The sequence below is a fragment of the Oxyura jamaicensis genome, chromosome 7, assembly GCF_011077185.1.
Source record: "Oxyura jamaicensis isolate SHBP4307 breed ruddy duck chromosome 7, BPBGC_Ojam_1.0, whole genome shotgun sequence".
Lineage (NCBI taxonomy): Eukaryota > Metazoa > Chordata > Aves > Anseriformes > Anatidae > Oxyura > Oxyura jamaicensis.
The window spans coordinates 5,966,085-5,987,152 of NC_048899.1; the positions used below are offsets into that span (position 1 = coordinate 5,966,085).

A 21,068-nucleotide genomic window follows, 5' to 3' on the forward strand; every position below is an offset into this window, starting at 1 on the left:
TGAATGTTTTCTGGGTGTCCTTCTCTTTTCTTCTTGTACTGTAAGAAATTATATTTGAGTTCTTTTCTCATAGCTTATTCAGTGTTTTGAATCCAGATATAAATGGAAAGTATCATTATGCACCATTGTTATGGTGATAATGGGAGTAGCTGGGTAGCTTACCTGTGATGTTTTTATGTTAACGCACTGGTCAGCGCGTAGCGCATATTCGGAGGTGGAAGTAATTCCTTATTGTGAAATATTCCCTTCAGAAACTTCATGAAATTTCACTCTCTTGAAGAAAACCCATCCAAATTGTTTTTATATTAAAAATACCCAGAAGAGCAATTAGCCATTTACAAAAATACTTTTTCCCTGTTCCCCAAAACAGTCAATGACCTTTATTTGTTCCCATTCCCCACCCCTGCACAGTTCAACATCGTTGCATTTCCATATATAAAAGCTCTAGTTTGTAGCTGTCCAGCATCTTAGCAAATTAAATGCCAGAAAAAGTTTTGTATGGTTTGTATGGTAAAGTTTTTGGATTTCAAAATACCACATAGGCAGATTATGCATTTACGATCCAGCTCCTCCCAAACAGGGTTACAACATTCTCACCTCACCTTACCTTACTGGAATACCACCCCATAAGCCAGCTCTGCACGCTTTGCACCTCCTCTAGCTCTTTCTGCAGCTATTGGCAGGGCAAAGTATTATGCCTGAATCCAGCATTATACTTCCACAGGGGGCAGCAATCTTTTTTTGGACAGTACATCTGTAAGACAGCAATCTCTAGAACTACTCCCTCTGCTAACAAGCAGGGTATGTTGTTAATAGGGAACAGACTACAGAAGAATTGTAGCATTTATTTTTTCCAAGTCACATATCCCCATTCTTTTTCCTACACACCCACAGTGGCAGGTTTTCATGTCAGCACTTGTGCTTATTTCTTAAGGTTCTGAGGCAGCAATCCGAACTGGTGTACTTCATGGGTGTCTCCAGGACCTTTAACAATCACTAAGTTGAAAGGAAAATGTGAGAAGAAAAATACCCTTGGAGGCAACTATTTGAGTTTTATGGAGCAGATGAAGCTAACAGTGACAGCACTTCTCACATTACCCATGAGGACAGAATGGACAATTTTTCAGCTTGCTATTATAATTTCAGTGCTCGCTTTGCTGCATCAAATACACCCAACAGTTTTGGATATCAACAGAAGAGGGTGTCTATCCTCTGTGCTCAGCAAAATCAGCAAAACTGTGAGTGATCCCCTGAATTGCCTTATGTCTTCATGATACAGTTTTGGTAAAAAAAAGAAAGTCTGAAAAAGGAAGGTGTAGGCACACTAGGTAGATGTTGCCAAGTTTTGCATTGCATCGCATTGTTTTACATGCAAGACTTAAGTAGGCCAAATCAGTATTAAAATACCTAATTTGTAGCTATGATTTTGCTAATAACCTCCAAAGATTACTCTAATCAGTTTGACATACTCTATATTAGACTTCATACTTCTTCCATTTATATATTTATCTGTTTTTGCACTTCAGCAGACCTTCTTATTAAGGAGAACGCTTCAGTTTGACTTTACATTCCTACTTAAAACAAAACCTTTAACATTTAGATTATCTACACTGTAAAATAAAAATTCAAATTACTGTCACAAAATCTAATGGGATCACATCATTTAAATTCACTGAAAAACTAAGGTCATATGGCTCAGCCCATAAAGGTTTAAAGTGGGAACATTAAAAGAAATAAGCTGGAATGAAAACGGGCAGTAAAACATTGTGAGGAGAAACATGGATTGTTTTCTTATTTCTTACTTTGAAAGTATATGTGGCAGTAGGGGACACATGAAAGGTGCTCAGCACAGGAATAACTCCAGCAACTCTCTCATTGGCTTCAGCAGAAGGAAATAATGGTAACATTGAATGGGAAAAAAATAAAAAAAAAAAAAAAGGGGGGGGGGGGAAAGAAAACACTTAGTACATGAGAACTGCCTTAATGTCCCAGCTTCCCTTTACGTTAAGAAGATTAAGAAAGTCATAGATGAAGAACACAGAGGAGAGGGGAAGAAAGTAAAAATCATCCCAGTAAGAAGATAGCCAGTAAGTGGTTCACTCAGGGACAATGTTTCCTTACCATTTTTTTCTTGTAGAAAAAAAAGTGCTGGTTTTGCACTCCAAGACAGGCAATACCCATCAGTATCAACGATGGGTGATGTATTCAGGCTGTGTACACCTGCTTTGGCCAGGAAGTGGTCTATGCATTAAGACCATCATAAGCACTGCACCTCTTGAACATCACTCCTGCTGCAACCTGAAAGACCACCAGCAACCTCTCTCTTTTCTCATGCGATGAGTGAAAGAATGAGCAAATGGCCTCAAGTTGCACCTATGGAAGTTTAGATTGGACATCAGGGGAATTTCTTCACAGGAAGGACAGTCAAGCATTGGAATGGGCTGCCCAGGCAGTGGTGGAGTTCCCATCCATTAAGATATCTAAGAGATGTGTGGACATGGCATTAAGGGACATGGTTTAGCAATGGGACTCAGCAGGTCATGCTGATGGTTGGGCTTGACGACCTGAAGGTCTTTTCCAACCTAGATGACTCTGATTCTCTGACTGCCACTTCACTGCTGCCTGTAACTTGGCATTCCCAATCACCTCTCCCCAAGGCCAGGAAGTGCAGTAATGAACTTGACATTTTTGTTTTAATAACCATGAGGAGGCCCAGGGTTTCCCCCAAGGTATTACTGCATCACAGAGCTATCAGTTCTCTGCGAGACCTTGCTCGCAGCACAGAGCAGTGTCACGTTGCTTGTAGATGATGAAAGACTGCCCGATTCTTCCCTCATACATTCCCATACACCTGAAGAGCACAATATATGGGTGACAAGTGACAAAGAATCAAAATGCTTTAAAGCAATACTTCATCCTGTAGGAAACAAAGAGCTCTGCATGCCTGTCTTGGAGACTAGAGGAATATGCTCCAGAGTACAGAAGTAAATTAGAATTACTAGTATTCTGGCAGAACAAACAGAAGAAATCGGGTTCAAGAGAAAGAATAGTTTCAGTTTTTCCTTTTCTTAGAAGCAGTAATAGCATGATCACATCCCTTTCCCAAATAGCTATGTTTTGTTTTTTAAACCAAGACACCTAAGTGCTCATTCCATTTTAAACATATTTTTTTAATGAGTTATTCCACTGAATAATTTGATAGCATCTCCTTCTTCCCATGCTTTCAGAGGGAGAACTATCAAGCTATTTTGCAAAGCAACCCCAGTCAATATATTTTCAAGGGTTTTTTAATGTGTCATGTCAGGAGATAAATATCTCTTTATCTCCACTAAGTCTGATAAGAAGCCAAATTCTTCAAGGAGACTGTTTGATATTTGCAAACTTGGGAAAATAAATGACAACACATAAATTGTACCTAAATAGAAGAACACAGCTCTGCAGGTAGAACAGATTGTTTTCATGATATTACACTCAAAAATACCAAACACTTTTCGCCTGGGAAAAAAATATGTAGTTTTCTCAGTTCCTAATTATTTCAGGTCATTTGCAGATGAAAAGGACTTGGGCTATCATGGTGGACTGAAAACAAATACAATAAATGACGTTTTTCAGATGACAATATCCTTTTCCCCATTCACTAAATAACTTTGATGCAAGCAAGATCCCTAGTTAAAAAAATAAAATAAAAATTTGCTGGGGTATCCCTATGCAACGTAGCAACAAAATAGGTGGAGTATTGTATTTTTCACATAGTCTGCATTGTCCTGTACAAAATGAATTCTTTAGATACTCTGATTAATGCAACAACATAGCTGAGGAACTGACCAAAACAATTAAAAAGGGGACAGGAGGGAAAGGGAGGAGAGTATTCATTCAAGCTTAAAAATAAATTTCTCTTGAGCCATGTGTACTTCCCATGTTAATGTTTTGGGTCACATTATAATCATCCCTCATGAAGCATATATAAATTTTGAATGTAAGAAAGATACTGAATTTCTAATATTGTGTTAAATGATAACATGGGAGCAATCCAAACTACAAAGATAAACCCAGAAAGCAACTTCAACGCATTCCCCCTTTTATCCCTGTCAGGATTTCACATTACACTTTTGGCTTCAAGAGGGGTTAAGGATTCATATTGGTTTCTGTATAATAGCTGCATAAACTGTACACCTACAGCTGGAACAGTGTTTCTTCAGCCCTCAGTAATGACTCACACTTGTTTACCATCATCATCCACAGAAAAATTTTTAAATACAGAACACGACATACTTAAAAACTATGTGAACTGTTTATTCTGGTTTTTATGTGGCCTAAGATAATTGCTTGGTTTCATTACCATGGCTTTCAATAACCACAGAATCACCAATGATGATAGTAGAATTTCTTGAAAACACACTTCATAATTTATAATTCTGTACTTTGGATTTTTCCCCATAAAGGTCATTCCCAGGACTGTTCTTTTTTCTGTAATATTGATCACCTAATTTGCTTTTAAGCTATTAGTTTACGTCATGCAGACTACAGCTAAATTATGGATCCATAATCATCAGAGCAACCTGGCTTTATTCAGATTACATCAAGACTAGTCTGAAAAGATGTACACTTCTTCATTAAAAAGTTTGTGATTGTTTAACAAATTAGTTGCACTAATTAAAATCAATATTTTACTGATCCTTCCTTATAGGCCCCTTATTCTTCAAGCACTCACATCTCATTGTTGTGCTGCTTTCCCGTTATGCTTATAGGCTGCATGGGATGGACCTGCTGTGGTCCCTGAGATAAATTCCTGGCACGTTTCCACTAACAAAAGCGATGCCCATCTTTGTAAGACATCCTACAAAAATGAAACACTGACAAGAACCTAAGTACCTGCACTTGATCTCTAAATATCTGTTATGAAGTGATGAAGAGTGCCCTGCACTCAAAGCCAATAAAGTCTACGTGTGGTCTTACCAGCCTGGGACCAGGAAAAATATAACCGCATCATGCAGCATCTCATGGAAACTAATTAGATCCAGTGAAACTGACTTAGTTGGTGCACTGCCACTGAAACCACACATACAGCATCCAGATTTGAACTGTTGGAAGACAGTTGCAGCAAGGAATGGGGGTGTAGGCAGCATCTCCTATCAGTGATGTGGAAATAGCTTATCAGCTAGGCAGTCATACCATGCACATCCTAAACAGAACAGATCTGGGGCTAGGGGATGTTACGTTAAAAAGAAGGAAGTCCATTAGCTAAGATAACTAGTTTACAAAGACAATCAGACTTGGGAATTCAAAGGTTTGCCTGTGGTCAACCTGGAGGTCCCATCCCTCTGCTTCTTCAAATCATTTATGGGAAGAAGTTTCAGATATAGGTCAATGAATAGCTACATCAAGAAAGAAATGAGGGCTAAATAGGAGCTAGCAGTAGAAAAGAACTGAACTGAAATGCTAGTCACATAAGTCATGCCACACAGGGATAACAGATAAATGCCCAGAGTCACCATCAGCTAGGGGCTGCAAAGAAAAGCAGGGGAAAAAAAAAAGGGGGGGGGGGGGGGGAATGAGTATTTCTATAAGACTGATATAAATGAAAGAAGAAACTTTTTCTGCTTATTAGGGTTAGGATAAATCATGCAGTGAAAATAAGGCAAGTAATTTGCTTCATATTTCAATAGGATCAAGATGATGATCTCAGGAGGAAAAAGTGGGTGAAATAATGGAAACAAGGGGAAAAAATGAAAAAGATTATTACAGCTGTAGGATGAACAAAATTCAGAACATGATAAATCCACAAATCTAGGCACAAAATTACAGGTAGAAATTATCAGGTAGGAAGTTGTTTTTTGTTGTTGTTGTTGCTATTTTTAAAACAAGTTATCAAAATTATGAATAGTTTCACGTGGCTAGAGACTAACAGCATAAGTACTAGTGTTTAGGTGGAAGAGGGACAGGAAAGTGACCTGGACCATGTATATGGCTGTTGAGTTTTTGCATTAGTATGTCAGAGCAGTTTTCATTTCTCAAAGAAAAGGGTGTAGGTATCCACCCTATGAAGCAGAATTTAACTTTGATAAATGATGCACTAAGTATTGTGTGTTTATATTACAACTGCTAGTATGACAAAATCTCAACTGACAAGTGAAGTTATCTTGCATAAGCTAATCAAACTAAACCGTAAAAGTTAGCCTGGCGAACATGGATGTTGGTGTGTAGAAGTGCTGTACTGGCAAACAGAACAGCTGTGCTCAAATACCACCCATCAGTTTGATGAAGCAAGTCAGCTCCAAGTTACCAAGTCAGGCTGTTCTGTCAGCTCCAAGAAAACTCGGGGCAACTGGCTTCTTTGTTTGGGGATTTCTTTTCTACTTTCACTTTTGTTAAGCAGCAGCCCAAACAAAGTATTTCTGCTATTGGGACATGGCACCTGTTTTTATGTTACTCAACTTTCATTTTGAAAGGTTGCTTCTACAAAAAAAAAAAAAAAAAAAAAAAAAAAAAAAAAGAGCTGAAGTCATCAAACCAAACTATTTGAAAATAACACTGAGGTTTCCTCAAATTGTTCATTTTCTCAGAGCTTGCTTTCCTGTGGCTGCTGCCCTCTACCAGCCCAATAACAATGCACATAACAACAGCAGAAATGCATGTTCACACGAAGATTTACAGGAATGAACTATTTTTGACTCTGATATGGATGATCTTGTGGTAGACAAAGTGATTTTTCCAGTCACATCAAGAGGGTATTTTTAGTAACTCTTATACATTTAATAGTAAGTCTTTTATATAAAGACTCTGTAAAAGACTCTTGAAGGATACTGGAGGTTTGAAAGCTCCGTGTGGATGGTTAACAAAAGCAGCTGTGGGCTTTTGTCTTGAACATAAGTTGTCACCTAAAGTTCATTAAAAATGTGACAGGTCTGCGCATTGATATTCAACTGCCCTACTTCAGAGATACTTTCATTCCACTAAATAAAAAGTGTGTACATATGTGTTTTTTCTACTCCTGTATGAGATGTTGTCTATTGTGTATTTCAATCATGAAATATTAAACATGTTAAGCTAAAAAAAAAAAAAAAATTACCCTGGCTTACCCAAAATAACAGATTAGTCTGCCTGGGCTGCACATCTCAAGCAAGCTTCCCCTCCCACCCTCCCTCCCCAGATAAGCAGTGGTGACAGTTTTGCTACAGTGGCATTCATCACTTGCTTTAGGCACTCAATTTTTTGATCAGTGTAGCTGATATGGTAGATTTAACCTGAGACATGAGAAGTTATAACAAACAGGGTGTGATGGAGCTGACAAGATGTGCATCTGGAAAAAAAAAGATAACATCAAATATAAGCCTTCAAAAAGACTGTGCTTTTCAAAACCACACATTGATGGATTTTAGCTTTACTGGTTAAATTAATTTACTGGTACTGAATTAGAATTTCAATATTTATAATTAGATTTAGCTATGACTGTTACTGTTTGAATCCAGCCATTCCCACCACTGTTTCTTCTGTACAGTACTCAGCTAAAAGTCAGAAGTGCACTAACTGAATAGCCAGGATTATTTGGAGAGTCCCATGACAGATCAGACCTTAATTCAGCTCCTTCCCAAAGTAGTGAAAGGTCTTTCTAAACTCTACTAGGAAATGAAGGGGTTCTCATTTCATTTTTATCAGTTACGTCAATGTTGCTGATAAGGTAAAATTCCCCATTGCACCCAATCACCACAGGCAGGGGAATTGCCAGGAAAAAAAAAAAAAAAAAAAGAGCAAAAATTAAAAAGCAGTTCTGTAGACCTACAAGTGATTGCTGATTTGGCAACGCAAGAAGCTTCGTACTGACATTGGCACATTGCTAGCATTTGGGCTTTACACAAGCACTGCGTTGACAGTCTCCTGATTTTGCTGATCTTAAAACTTAGATTTCACCAAACTTTTATTAAGGTTAGAATTTGTGTGGAGAGCAGGAATTTCAGTGTAGAAATAACTCACTGTAATTACTGTTAATAGTCTTAAAATGAGAATCACCTGGGGAGCCCTTTGCAGGGAGATTATCATTGCTACACCTTTGGTATTTCTGGTGGAAAAGCTGGTTCTAAAAGAATCGTGATTATAAACCCATCAGTGTGGAACGATGTACGCAGCGTGGACTGATCAGGACCAGCTGATGCTTTTCCACTGGATTTACATTTTCTTAGCTCAAGGTAATTCTTTGTTATGGTGTAGATGACTCAAAGATCAGATGTATTGTGAAAACTGTATTCCTGAGGTCAAGGGCATGAGCTCTAAGCAGCAAAAATAAGTAAATAAATCAATGAAAATAACATTCAGAGAGTTGCACAGTTACAATCACAGATTCTTCTACCATTAATGCTTTATTATTATTCCAGTTGGCCATGTTATTGAATAAATAAAGCTGTGCATAAAGATCATTTCTGAAGGATTCTACCGATGATTAGAATCGGCCCAGGAACAGTGTCTTAATAAACTGCAAACACAATTTATTTTTATATTAAAGTTTAACCAGATTAGTCTATTTCCAATGCTACCTGCTAAGAACTTGGGCCCAAAGACCCTCCTGTGATATTGTTGTAATTTTCATAATGCTACTTGATTTATTTGATATTAAAAGCAGCTGAAAGACGCATTAGAGATGCATCTGTCTCTAGTAGGAATTTTAAAAGAACAATCTTTAAGTTGCACTGCTACATTTACAGCTGAAGTGTTAGAGCTAAAATACAAATGGCATTGTGGGGCTGAGCAATAAATACATCTTCTATTTGCAGCACACAGCAGAATGGGACTCCAACGCGACCTGCACAGTAGGCTGTGCAATACAGATTTTTAGCAGCTTGAAAAACAACACTACATATATACAGCTGATATTCAAAGTAATTAGAAAGCAGATTAGTAAATCTGTTTCCTTGGTTGATCTATCTGTTATGGTAAAAGAAGCAATAGATAGAGCAGGCACAGATAAATTCTCTATCTCATTAGAAGACTGGCTTTATTTGGCATCACACCATTACTGCTAGATTGGTTTTGGTCTTACGACCATTTAAGATAGGAGAGAGAGAACTCCCTTTCTGCAGCCACGTTGGGGTCCCCAAAGTCACAGCTCCAGGCTGGCAAATTAAGTCAGTGTGGAGAGGCACCTGGCATGAGCAAGCAGCGAAAGTAGAGAAACTACTGGAGCGTAAGCTGCTGCAAAAGGAGACACTGGGAATCACTTCTCAAATACTGGCACCGGGCAGTCTCAGAGCCACCATCAAGACTCCGGATCTCACTTAAGACAGATAAATCTCAGTTCTCAAAGGGATGAAACAATGTTGGTATTGATTCCCAAGCAGCATGCCGGATGTACAAACGCTCTGACTGTATCCCCCCCCCCCGTTACAATAGCAAAGTTTCAGACCAAGAGAAGCACCTGAACACTACAACAAGCTCCACATTAGAAGGAAAAATGTGTCATCTTCCAGCTCCTGGAAGTAAATCCTGCTGGCTAACGCACCTGAGAACCCACGACTGGCACGGATGTCCACATGCTAAACAACAGTCAAGGAGGAGAGACACATTCCTTCAGCTGGCAGTGCCAAGGACTTTGCAGATGTGCCAGCTGTTTTCTCCAGCCTAATATTTGTGCCACCCAGCCTCTCAGTTCATCCCAGCGAGCCAGCTTGACCAGGCAGCCAGGGACATTGCTGTCTGTCATTGGGAGGCCGGACACACCAAAGCCCTGTCAACACTTCACAGAATCACAGAATCATCCAGGTTGGAAGAGACCTCTGTCCACAGGCTCCTGCTATTTTGAACAAAAGCAGTGTCTGGTAGTAGAAGATTTTTTGCCCAAAACTTAGAGAAAAATGGGACAGTACAAGAGGAATAGTGTCTGTATCTCTGGTAGGCAGATGTTTGTGGCTTTCCTCCCGCTTCCACACAAATTAATCCACCCTCTGCAGGTTATCACAGCCACTGTTACCACTATCATCTCAAATGATTTGTAGGACAGTATCCTCATTCATCACACAATTGCCAATACTAGAGACACTGAAGATTTTTTAAAATGATAAGAAATACTACATTCTTCTTACTTTTCAACAACTCGTCTTCCTCTCTGGCCTTAAACAACTACGGAGGTCTCCAGCATAACTCCCACATTGCACATGGAAATATTGCTCTCATGTTTAGCTTCAGCAGAGAGAAGATTTAGGTTTTGTTTTGGCTGGAGATACTCATCTACCTCAGTGCTGACAAATAGCCCTCTCAGGTCTGCGCCCCAGGATAACGCCACAATTCTTCAATGTAAAAAGTTCTGGTTGCAAACAAGAGGGGAGAATACAGATTAATTATCCAATTAATAAGCCCAAGTGATTCTGTCAGATGAGATTTTTGTGCATGTAATGGTGTATAAATGAGGAGCACTTCCCTGCATTGCTGCTACTTCCATGCCTGCATGCCATGGCGAGTCAGTTGGGATGGGAGCACGGACAGAGCCACATCTCCTCATGTCTTAACAATTCATCACAGGTCATCGATAAAATAAGGTGACCCACGAGAATAAAGCCAGAGAGAGCCTTCAGACATCCTTTACATTGACAGATGAAGGTACGATGTTATTAAAGTAGCCTACCAAATATTGAATGCAGTGCCAAGCCGTTGGATGTTCTCTGTCAAGGCTGCTCCCACCCACCCTCCAGAGGTGACTTCCACCAGAAGCACTGGAGTGCAGATGTTAAAATTTGCTGTCGTCAGACCCAATTCAAACGGGCATTAAAACAAAACTTTGAATTAAAAATAAAATATATAATAAAAAGAAAACTCCAATCACTTTTCTACCACAGCAGCAAACAGTTCTTTCCTTTTCTTTTTTCCAACTCAAGGGTCAGTTCACCAATTTGACAAGTTTAATTCAGCACGCTTTTCCTCTATAAAAGATAGCTCATTTTTTCCCTACTGATGCTACTTGCTTTTACTATACAATCTTATGGCTGTATTTCAACTCAGAGAGGTAAAGCTGTTAGTTCCCTAAAACCAACCATATGGCCATGGTAGTGTAAACACTCCCTGTTGCATCTGTCTGCATGTAGGTTGCTACCCCAGATGAAAAAGAATATGTTCAGCTTTCTAGTTCTCGATATTCATTTCCTATGTGTGCCAGTGGATGCCAAAATTTGTATTTCCACATGCGGGATGTTGTTACAATGTCGGTACACACAGAAGGATGTTTCATTACCCATCAGTTCCAGTCCTGATTTTCAGTCTTAGACCTCAATGCACTGACAAGTGAGATCTGTGACATTTTTTTTCTCCTATTCTATCCTTCAAAAAAAGCCATAGCACAGGCAGGGAAGTGACCCATTCCAAAGCGTACAGGCTGAGCTAGCGACACGGCTCGGGTCTCCATAAGACTGATGCTCTGTGCATTTCAGCGGAGAAAAGGGAGCAGTGGGTTCTGCAGGTGCCCCTGCCATCGCACCGCACCTATTCATCAGCAGGGGTTCAAGACACATTTGGTAGAAGTGGCTCCGATCTCACGATCGCATCCATCAGCACAGATCTTTTCACCTTAGCAGAACTGACACTATCAAAACCATGGGTGTTAAAAGCAAGTGGATTTGTCTGAGTGTAAGTACATAATTCACAACAACATAGCACCATTTAAAGAACATTTTTTTCTGCTTTCTCTTTCAGAAGTGTATTATATCTTTTATAATGTAGCTTATAAAATAGCTCTTTGAAATCCATAAGATGCTATGGAAGCTGACACATTCATGATGAATAGTTTATTGTGCAGATTAATTTCTATTTGATTCTTTAAGTGGAGCACACGGCAATAGGCTTTATACAAAAGTGAGTTAAAAGCAGATGTTTTTAAAGTGAGGACCATCATCTTGTGCAGCTCTAAAGGAATTGTAAATCTACTTTCTAAACATGGAAAGTTGGGATTTAAGAAAACTGTCATATGTAGCATATCAAAAACATTTATGAAGGATAAGCACTGCATGTAGTTAAACAAGTGGATGACATCAGTCCTTTCCAAAACAAAGTAACAAACAATTATGTCAAGTTTTGGACTTCTGTTCATGCTTTTGATTTTATTTTTTAATAAAAAATGGTTTCAAGTCATATTTAGGAAAGCATTTTAAAACATAACAAAAATGAACATCTCATGCTTTATAAACTGTTAAAAAAAAAAAAAAAGACCATTTGTTCTCCTTGAAAGCCCCCATTTTAAAGGCACAGAGACTCCATTCTATTAACTCACTGCAAATTTTTACCGAGTATCATAAACCCCGTGGAACATACAGCCTAAGGAGAAAAGTTGGGAATAATAATAGAGATGTTTTTACAGGGTTTAATACAGTTTAGCTTAGTTGATCGTCAAGTCCTGAGAAGACAGACTTCAAGATGACATCAGAAGAAAAGAAACATCGTGTTGATGTCCAAAATAACTGTTTTTAAAGACTTATGTATTCTGATGACCACATCCTCATTACTTTATTTAATTTTGCTGTTAATAACATTATCAATCTTTATCAAGGATTATTAGTATTGTGTTACTGAAATGTTATCAATCTTTATTATTCATTTTAAAGAGATAATGAAATCTTACAAATAAGCCTCTGAAAAGCTGCATGGATGAAGAGAAACTCCCTAAAAGTCCCTCTCTGAAAAGGTCACCCTTACTGGCAACTCTATGTACTTAGAACTGACTGTGGAATTCAGCAAGTTTCATTTCTCACTGAAATTATTCAACACCTGTAGGAAGCCATTGGGAAAGCTTTCCTCACAGCACAAGTGGCACATTTGAAAATGCAAATATTCCGACATCCAGCGCAAAGAAGTGCCAAAAAGAACAGCTGGCTGAACTCTGACATGAAAAGCAGGCTCAGATAGAAGACGAATAGGCTTCAAGAATTCAAAAGAGTAAAACTTTAAGAAAACAAGTTTCGCAGGTCTTCTGAATGACCCGGGATTCTCTGCCTGAACTACTTACTGACTGACTCCCCCAAGCCTGCTTGGAAGAAGACGCATGCTCTGAAAGTCATTGCGATTTCTTTTGGGTGGTGATGCTATGCAGAGACACACTGAGCAAGTCCCATCAGTTCAACACAAAGGAAGAAAGACTGAACAGGTTGCTCACATCATTTACAGCAGTTTTTGTGTACTCTCAGACACGCGAGCAGAGGATGAGCACCTGAATGAGGGAATATTCCTTTTCTGCCTAATGGGCAATTTGGCTCAAAATGGACGTTTGCTGAAAAAGTAAGAGGTATGGTTTATGTGGCTAAAACAGAAATACCCCTTAGATATTTGCCATAATAAAGCCAAATTAGATTGGTCCCTTCCAGTTTCTTCAGGTTATCGTTTCCCTCATGAAGAGCATTTTGCCAAGAAAAATCTAATATTCATTATTAATACTGCAATTTCCTTTGCATTAGATTTCTAACTAAAGCAATACCACACACACACAAAAAAAGTGACACTGCTAGATATGAAAATAAAAGTCAAACTCCGTCCCTACTTCTGTGGCATTATCTCAACAAGGGAAAAAGATAGTATACCTAGAAATGTTAAACCTTCAAACCTCACCAGGAAAGCACAAGAGATTTCTACGTCACTGGCTTCCTTTCTAAGCAGCTGTGAGAAAATAAACAGATAAAAGATCAACCAGTGTTCTTATGCAAACCTTCAGCGCAGACAGATTAAGATCAGCCTAGTGTTTAGCTTTGTAGGAAGTAATGGCATATTAATCTTTTAAAATGACATGTTAGCCTGTAACAACAACAACAAAAGACTATAACTATACTGGTCACACACTTAAGGAGTTATTCAATAACAGTATACCACATTAAAGTCTAATACAGTAACAAACTGAATTTCAATACATGCCTGTGTAACAAACAAAAATTGGATTTTCTATCCTAAACTAGTTATTCTAGCTAAAGATCATTACTTTTTTTTTTTAAGTAAATGTGCTTTTGTTATCAGCTGACCTCTGTAAAACCTTTTATACTTCAAAATGCAACTACAAGCTTTCTACATTAAATGAAGATAAATGAATGATTTTATCTTCCACAAGTGACAAAATGAAGCCACTTTTTGATTACATATAGACCTCAATGACTTCAAGTTATTTCTTTTGTATCTTCTACCACCCTCCATTCTGTCCCAGTGCTATTTTCCTTTACCATTTGCTTATATTTCTATGCAATCTGTTGTCAATAAATATTAACTTGATCAAAAACATGTGAGGTATTAACAAATTTTCAAATGTAAAGTTAGAAGTCATTTTATTTTTGTCAATATAAGAAATGCAGTCCAGAAGTAATTCTGCATTTTGTTTTCTTTAAAGAAAAGTTATGAACAGCACTTATAAATAGAAGTCATTTTAAAAGACAAAAGCTACACATCATTAAACAGGCAAAATACTTTAATTCAGTTAGAGAACTGAGTAAACTTGTCAGGCTTTATATATTAAAGAAGTAATTTGTACTAAGGGTTCAGTTGTGAAAAAGGAAAATAACATCCAGAATCTCTCTTGATTATTATTATTTTTTTAAGTAAGCTTCAGTCTTATTTTAGAGGACTGTTTTAAAAGGTTGTATTGCTTGGTCAGTGTATTCATTGACTTTTCATGCATTAGCACATACTCCAAAGGAGGAGAGCTGGAGGTGTTTCTGGCATAACCTAACCAGAAGGTACCGAGAAGCTCATTGAAAGTCCCACTCCCTGCAGGATTTCTTAGAAAATTTTGAAGACTTAAGACTGTCAAGTACAATCTTGAGATTTTGCCACCTTCTTGCCTTCTTCCAAAAGAGATGACACATCTAGGTTTGTTAAGGGTGTTTTGGTACTTTGTCAGGAACATCTTAGCAGCACTTGATAGCAAAAGCAGCAAAGAATCTGTGTTTTTGCCAGACCTGAGCTACATCCAATTCCTCAGCATAAGTTTTGCCATGACACAATTTCTTACTAGATCAAATCTCCCAGGCACTTCATTAATTCAGTGCAAGGAACTAAAATAAATAAATAAATAAAACTTGCCACATCTACACCAAAAAACACTGTTGGCTGTAACTCTTTCACCAGTTCTCCCAAATTTCAACCCTTAACAACCCACCAGAGTGGCTGCATCACCCCCTATTCTCACAATTCATTCAGTCCCTGCCTGCATTGGATCCTCCATCAGCAGTAATCACCGGTGTCACTTGGCTATCCTTGCTACCTGTACAGCTTTCCAAACAAGGAATACACCATTCAGACATCCCTTCTTTCTTCTTCTTACTAGACTATGCCAACTTTACCCTGAAGTATGCCTTGTTCGGCTATGTTGCACTTTTCTTGTCTCCTGTGCTTCCCCACCCAACTGTCCCCCGTAGCTTTGGCTTTGCCATTTTCTCCGGTGTTCAAAAAGACCCAATGGTGCCTCCTACTTCAATTACTGCTTTACAGTACTGCAAGAAACATAGATCTGAAATGCTCATGAGTTTTATTTCTGTTCAGACTGTGCAAGTGCTCCAAAACTGACGGTCAACAGACAGCACCATTGCATTGCCTTGACTCGAGGCAGATCTACTAAAACACCTCATCCAAAGATTTATTGCTGTGAAAGCTGGTTGTTTTTTCACTTGTTCTTTTCAATGATTCTCTTGCCAAAAGACAAACTATCTGTAAAACCTGCCTGCAGAGAAGATGTTGTAGATGGTGCCTTGGGCAGTGACTCGCTCCACCATCGCTCCCTTTTCCCAAGGGCCTGACTGGAAATATAAGTGCAGCAGCATGCGAACACCGACTCAGCCCAACATTATTAACCCATGTTGATGAGTGTCTCTGCAGCAAGAAAAAAATAGATGGAATAAAAGGGAAATCTATACACCACTACCATATGGCCAGAAAGCTAATGAGCGTTGCTGCAAGAAAAAGGGAGCTTAGCAAAGCAGCTGAAACAGGGAAAGTATTCATTAGCCATCTTTTCTCTATGACAAGAAATACTACGTTATTAAAATATTTATACCCAAACAGAGGCTTTTATAACGCTATCATCCTTGAGCAAAGTATTGCCCCAGCCTCTATCACATCTACCTCAACATCAGTTGTGAAAGTTTAAAGCAATTTGTAGTGAGATAACGCCCCACAGTAAGAAAATGAGGATACCATCACACCCATCTTGTAATTCCCACAAATGTATTGCTTTACAGGAATTTAATCTGATTCATTACTAGCGTGTACATGATTTTAAATTTCAAGCTAAATCTTGGCCCTATTTGAACAAGGTGTAATCAGAAGCAGGAGCATTTGGAAGCAGATGCTTCATTTAAACTCTTCCAGATTTCAGTGCAATATGACTATCCAAACAAAGAGTTTGTGCCGCAGACTACATGGTTCTGCAGTTACCTAAAGTGCACAGGCAGCAACTGGAACAGGCTAATTCATTGCTAGCAGATAATAAAGCTGCTATTCTTCACGATGGTAATATCTAAGCATCTTGTTATAAAAATGACAAAGAAAGATTCTGGATGAGTTATTTCTCAAGGCCAATCAACACGAAAGGATCTGGCCTAAAGAAAACCCAAAGTCTACTTTATTCTCCTCTTTATTCCTGGGAACAGTTGGGACAGAATTTGCAGTGCTCACACATCACCCTGGGAGCTCCCTGTTGGCCTTATGGCTTGGTGAAACACAAGGCAATGTTATACTAAACAGTCACAATCCCTCTGGCTGAGTGGAGCAGAGTTTTAGTGAGAAAGAAGGGGCCCACCACTCCTAGAAACCTTCCCAGCCACAGGACAGCATAGTTCGGTGCCAGTAGAGGACTTAGAAATTGCTCATCTGTCTCCAGGCTCTAGTCACCAGGCAAGATGAGATGGAGGATGTCACTGGCTCAGACTACGCAGTTTTATTTTTTGTTAAACTATCAAATGTCAATTGTAATCTAGCAGATAGATTATCCTAGAATAACACTTTCTCTGACATTTTCAGCAAGACTTTATTTGTGGCTGTTGCAGATTGCTATGATTGTAAAATATCATTTTAGTCTAATCTTTCCTTTGACATGTTTATGGAAAGGTAGGCTGCTTATATTTTTTCTTCCTCTCAGTGCCACCCCCAAATAATCAAGAAAGGCCAACACATGAACTATGAGCACAATGTTAGTTTTCTTAATTTCAAATGATAAAATTGTATATTAAAATGTTTAAATATTAAAACTCAGTTTCCATACATAAATAGAAAACTTAGAGGATGTATACAAACTAGAGTTAATGAGAATAAGGCAACCTCAGAAATGCCTGTCCTGTTGTTCACTGAATGAAAGCAGGTCTGCTGGGATAAAGTAAAAATGGATAAACTCAGCATACAGAGTTGAAAACACAACAATGATATAAACACTTGGGTCTGAAATGCTGGCAGCCTTTTTCAAAGTGTTTGGTGGAATATAAATGTATATTTTCTCTGCTTTCTTTTACAAAAAATATATTTGCTATTATTATTTTAACAATACAAGAATAATAGCAGGGAGAATATTATTCACACAGAGTAAGACTAACGTGCCTGTTTCTAAGCTGAATCTATGCATTAATAAAATTAAACTTTTTCAAACAAAGCATTTTACCATCAAACATATCATGAGAATGAAAGAATCGAGAAACGCTGCCTCTTTCTCTCTCCTGAAGTAACTACAGAAAATAAGCCTATCATTTATTCTTGGAAAGACACTAAAAAGTATTGTTAATATTTTACTCTTTGGCACACTGAAGCAGAAGAGGTTAAAGCTTATGCCACACAGTTCACAATGCATTCATTTAGCAAGCACTTACTGCCATACCCAGCAGAGCGATTCATATCGCCGTAGGTATCTCAGCTGAGAAGCACCTAGCACTTAGCTACCCCGTGCTCCACTAGCAGCTGCAGTGCCAAGCACTACGTCTGTTCAAATAAATACAAAACTTACCATTGGAATTCACACCTTGAGCTATATTTTGGGAGCCAAGGCAAAATATCATAGTGATACTTAAATTCAGTATTCCATTTTTATTCAAGAAGAAAATCTCAGCGTGCCTGGAAGACATATTGTAACCTGACATCCACCAAAACATTCCACCCAGAGCCTGCTTACATATTATGTATTAAAGGGAGGATAGATATTATCATTTTAGGAAGAGAAATATCCCAGAATGTCTACCTCCCCTTGAAAAGTATTTTCTAACAGCTGAAGCACAAACCAGATACCTCCTTGCTTGCTCTCTTTCACTTCTTGCATTACCAAGAATGCATACATTCAACAGAGAGGGATAGAGGGCATTTCCATCGGATACTGCCCTACAGTCTGCTTGGCAAAGAAAGGTCACAGCAGAAGGAATAGCTGTAGAGGCTGACACACTCAAGGTACCGAGACTGCAGTCTCCAGGCAGGCCATGTTTTGAACAAGTAACATACCATCAGTCCAGCATATGAAAGGCAGGTGTTAACCACTGTCCCCATCGCTATGCAGAGGAAGTCTGAATGTTGAGTGGGTGCATTTTTTTTATTTAGGTAATTATTTTTTTCAATAAGCAGATAAGAATACTGTTTATATCAGTAATATGACACTGATTTCAGTTTTGCACTCAAAGACAAGGGGCTCAAGCTTATCATATCCCTGCTTCCTTGGGAAAAAGGTAGAGCAAAGCCATCCTTACTTTATATCTGCTTGATGAACCCACTGACTCACCCCCAAATTAGAGTCATAGTCAACACATAAATCAAAGAGTGAGGGCATTGCGAGAGACAGAACAAACATGACTCACCTGCTCTGAATCATTCATGCCTGCCAGGTAGCTGTGGCAGTAGAAAAGATGAGCAGAAGATGACTTGAACAACTCCATGTGTCTTATGTGAAAGGTGACACAAAATGTCCACAGCCCTAGTACCAAATCCAGTCCCTGAAGAAGAAAAAAAAAAAGTTATTTTTTTCCTTTAACTAATTAGAAAAAATAAAAATCAGCTTTTGACTTGCGATCAATGAACTAGCCCCATATGTACTCAAAGTAGTTCCCCAGCAAGTACCACCAATGCACTAATACCCAGTGTAACCATATTGCAAGCAGTTACAAAGGAGTGCTAATTCCCAAGCAGCACTGCCACACTACTTTCAGGCCCACTCAATCATCCACCAGCCTGTGCTGTTACCAGGGTATATGAGGGTTGTTGCAAGGTGGCTTCAATCTATATCAGATGCCAATGACCTCACGAGGATGGTGTAATCGCTAGAGACAGCTGGGTAAACAGCTGCAAACAGCCACACAAGGCTTGTTTTAGGAGCTTCTCATCACATTAAGATTTTGGGACTTAAAGCTTCCCTGCTTGGCTTTTAAATAGCTTTATGATAAGATCATACAGAATGTATTTGCAGTTATGGAGTTAATGGGGCATTTTAAAGTTATTATTAGGACTGAGTTACTTTGTACAACGCTATGTGTTGTTTAGGATGCTGTTAAGATTTTTTCTCCTTTGTCTGTGAATTCAGATATACCTGCATCCTCACAGTAGGCTTTTCACTCTAACAAGATGGTATTCATCCTGGTAGGCACTACATAAATCTGTTGTATTTTAGCAGGGTCAGCTCACTACATGCCAGTAGCACGCACTATCATGTGACTTTCCTCCCACCCATTTAGCACTTTGTTTGCTTTAGGGCCAATAACAGACTGAATGCCTGTTTTTTGGTGAAACTACAGCAAAAGGCACAGTAACATCAGCATACCAGAAGCTATCCTCTGAAAACATTATGGAGTCCCTGTCATTATTATTTATTTATTTTGCAGATCAGTTTATGCAGAGATATTCAAGTGATATTGTAAAATTCAGGAAGGATTTTGCTTTAGATGATCTTGTTAGGTTTTCTCTCTCTTTATGAGATACACAACTTTTCTACATTGTTATCCAACAATGCAAACCCTCAAAAAAAAAAAAAAAAAAAAAAAGCTGTTTTTTTCTGGGGTAAAGGTAAGTTGTTGATGGATTTGGGGTTGGGCAACTACAGAGAGTACTCCGACAGCTTCTAAAAAGCAAAATTCCTCACAGGATGAAAGATATGCATAAGGGGCACGTAGCAAATGACATTTAATTCTTGCATTGGGAACAAAATGGTGACAAAATGAACAAATCACAACTTATTGATAATTTGGTTCTACTTAAAATATAAACCTTCAGCTTAAAAACAACGACAACAAAATTGTGACAAAATAAAACTTATCTGTAGTGAAACTGTGGCTTACATTTATGTTACTATTTCCAAAGCTTCAAGATTTATAACACCTCCTGCTGCTGAAGGCAGACTCTGCTCCTCTAAGCCAGGCATCAGACAGTTCGCCCAACAGGAGAGCGTGTGAAGCGAGGACAGCAGGATATTAACCTTGTCATCCATGACAGAGTTGTTTGTATGTATTTACTAAATGTCAATATAAATATATCTAACCAGTTCCTTGGGTTTATTGATTAACGCTTTTGCAAAGCTCTCTTCTCTCCACAGAAAATTCTGGTATGCCTCCTCCTCGCCGGCCCCAAACTCAACCACTTCAGTGTGGTAAGTGAGGTTCAGTAAGGTGAATCTGGATCTGAATTTCTACTGCATATAATCATGCAAGAGCTTATGCTATTGGGAAGCAACCTTATGCATATACTTCCTATTACGTGTTATTAAATTTTAAAGAGACCACCATTAGCACAGGAAATCTTTGAGCCACTCTGCTGTAGACCTGAGTACAGAGATACCTCCGACCACAACGCATCACTTGTCTTAAGTTTATATTCTTCCTCTGGCATCCATTTCTGTGCCAGAATCAGGGTATTGAGCTAAATGGCTCTTTGATACATCTTTTTTCATGTTCCTAGACTGCACATAAGAACAGTTACAAAGAGAAAGAGCACACACTAAGGCCAAAGAGCAGAATAACATTGCTAATAATCAAAACATTAAAAAAAAAAAAAAAAAAAAAAAAAAAAAAAAAATTTCTCCCTTTTTTTTTTAAATTTTTTTTTTAAAAAATAAAAAAAAAATAATTTTTTTGTGTTATATATAAATTTTTTAACTTTTGTTAATTTTTAAA

General features: G+C 38.4%; 1 protein-coding gene and 1 long non-coding RNA gene across 4 annotated transcripts in view; one reads left to right on the forward strand and one right to left on the reverse strand.

Annotated features, from left to right (window-relative positions):
* The window catches only part of ZNF804A (zinc finger protein 804A), a 213,772-nt gene that overhangs the window by 177,782 nt on the left and 14,922 nt on the right, over positions 1-21,068 (reverse strand). The window contains exons 1-2 of one of the 2 annotated variants that reach the window (XM_035331515.1): positions 19,002-19,131; positions 18,768-18,905 (exon numbers count right to left, since the gene is read on the reverse strand). In XM_035331515.1, the coding sequence (XP_035187406.1) occupies positions 18,768-18,845 (78 nt within the window). In that variant the 5' untranslated portion in view covers positions 18,846-18,905; positions 19,002-19,131. Of the gene's footprint in view, positions 1-18,767; positions 18,906-19,001; positions 19,132-21,068 lie in introns of those variants that run through there. The other variant, XM_035331514.1, reaches the window with a different exon arrangement.
* The window catches only part of LOC118169823, a 3,478-nt gene continuing 1,573 nt past the window's right edge, over positions 19,164-21,068 (forward strand). For both annotated transcript variants that reach the window (XR_004752295.1, XR_004752294.1), the window contains exons 1-2: positions 19,164-20,403; positions 20,475-20,545. This is a non-coding gene — a long non-coding RNA (uncharacterized LOC118169823). The remainder of the gene's footprint in view (positions 20,404-20,474; positions 20,546-21,068) is intronic.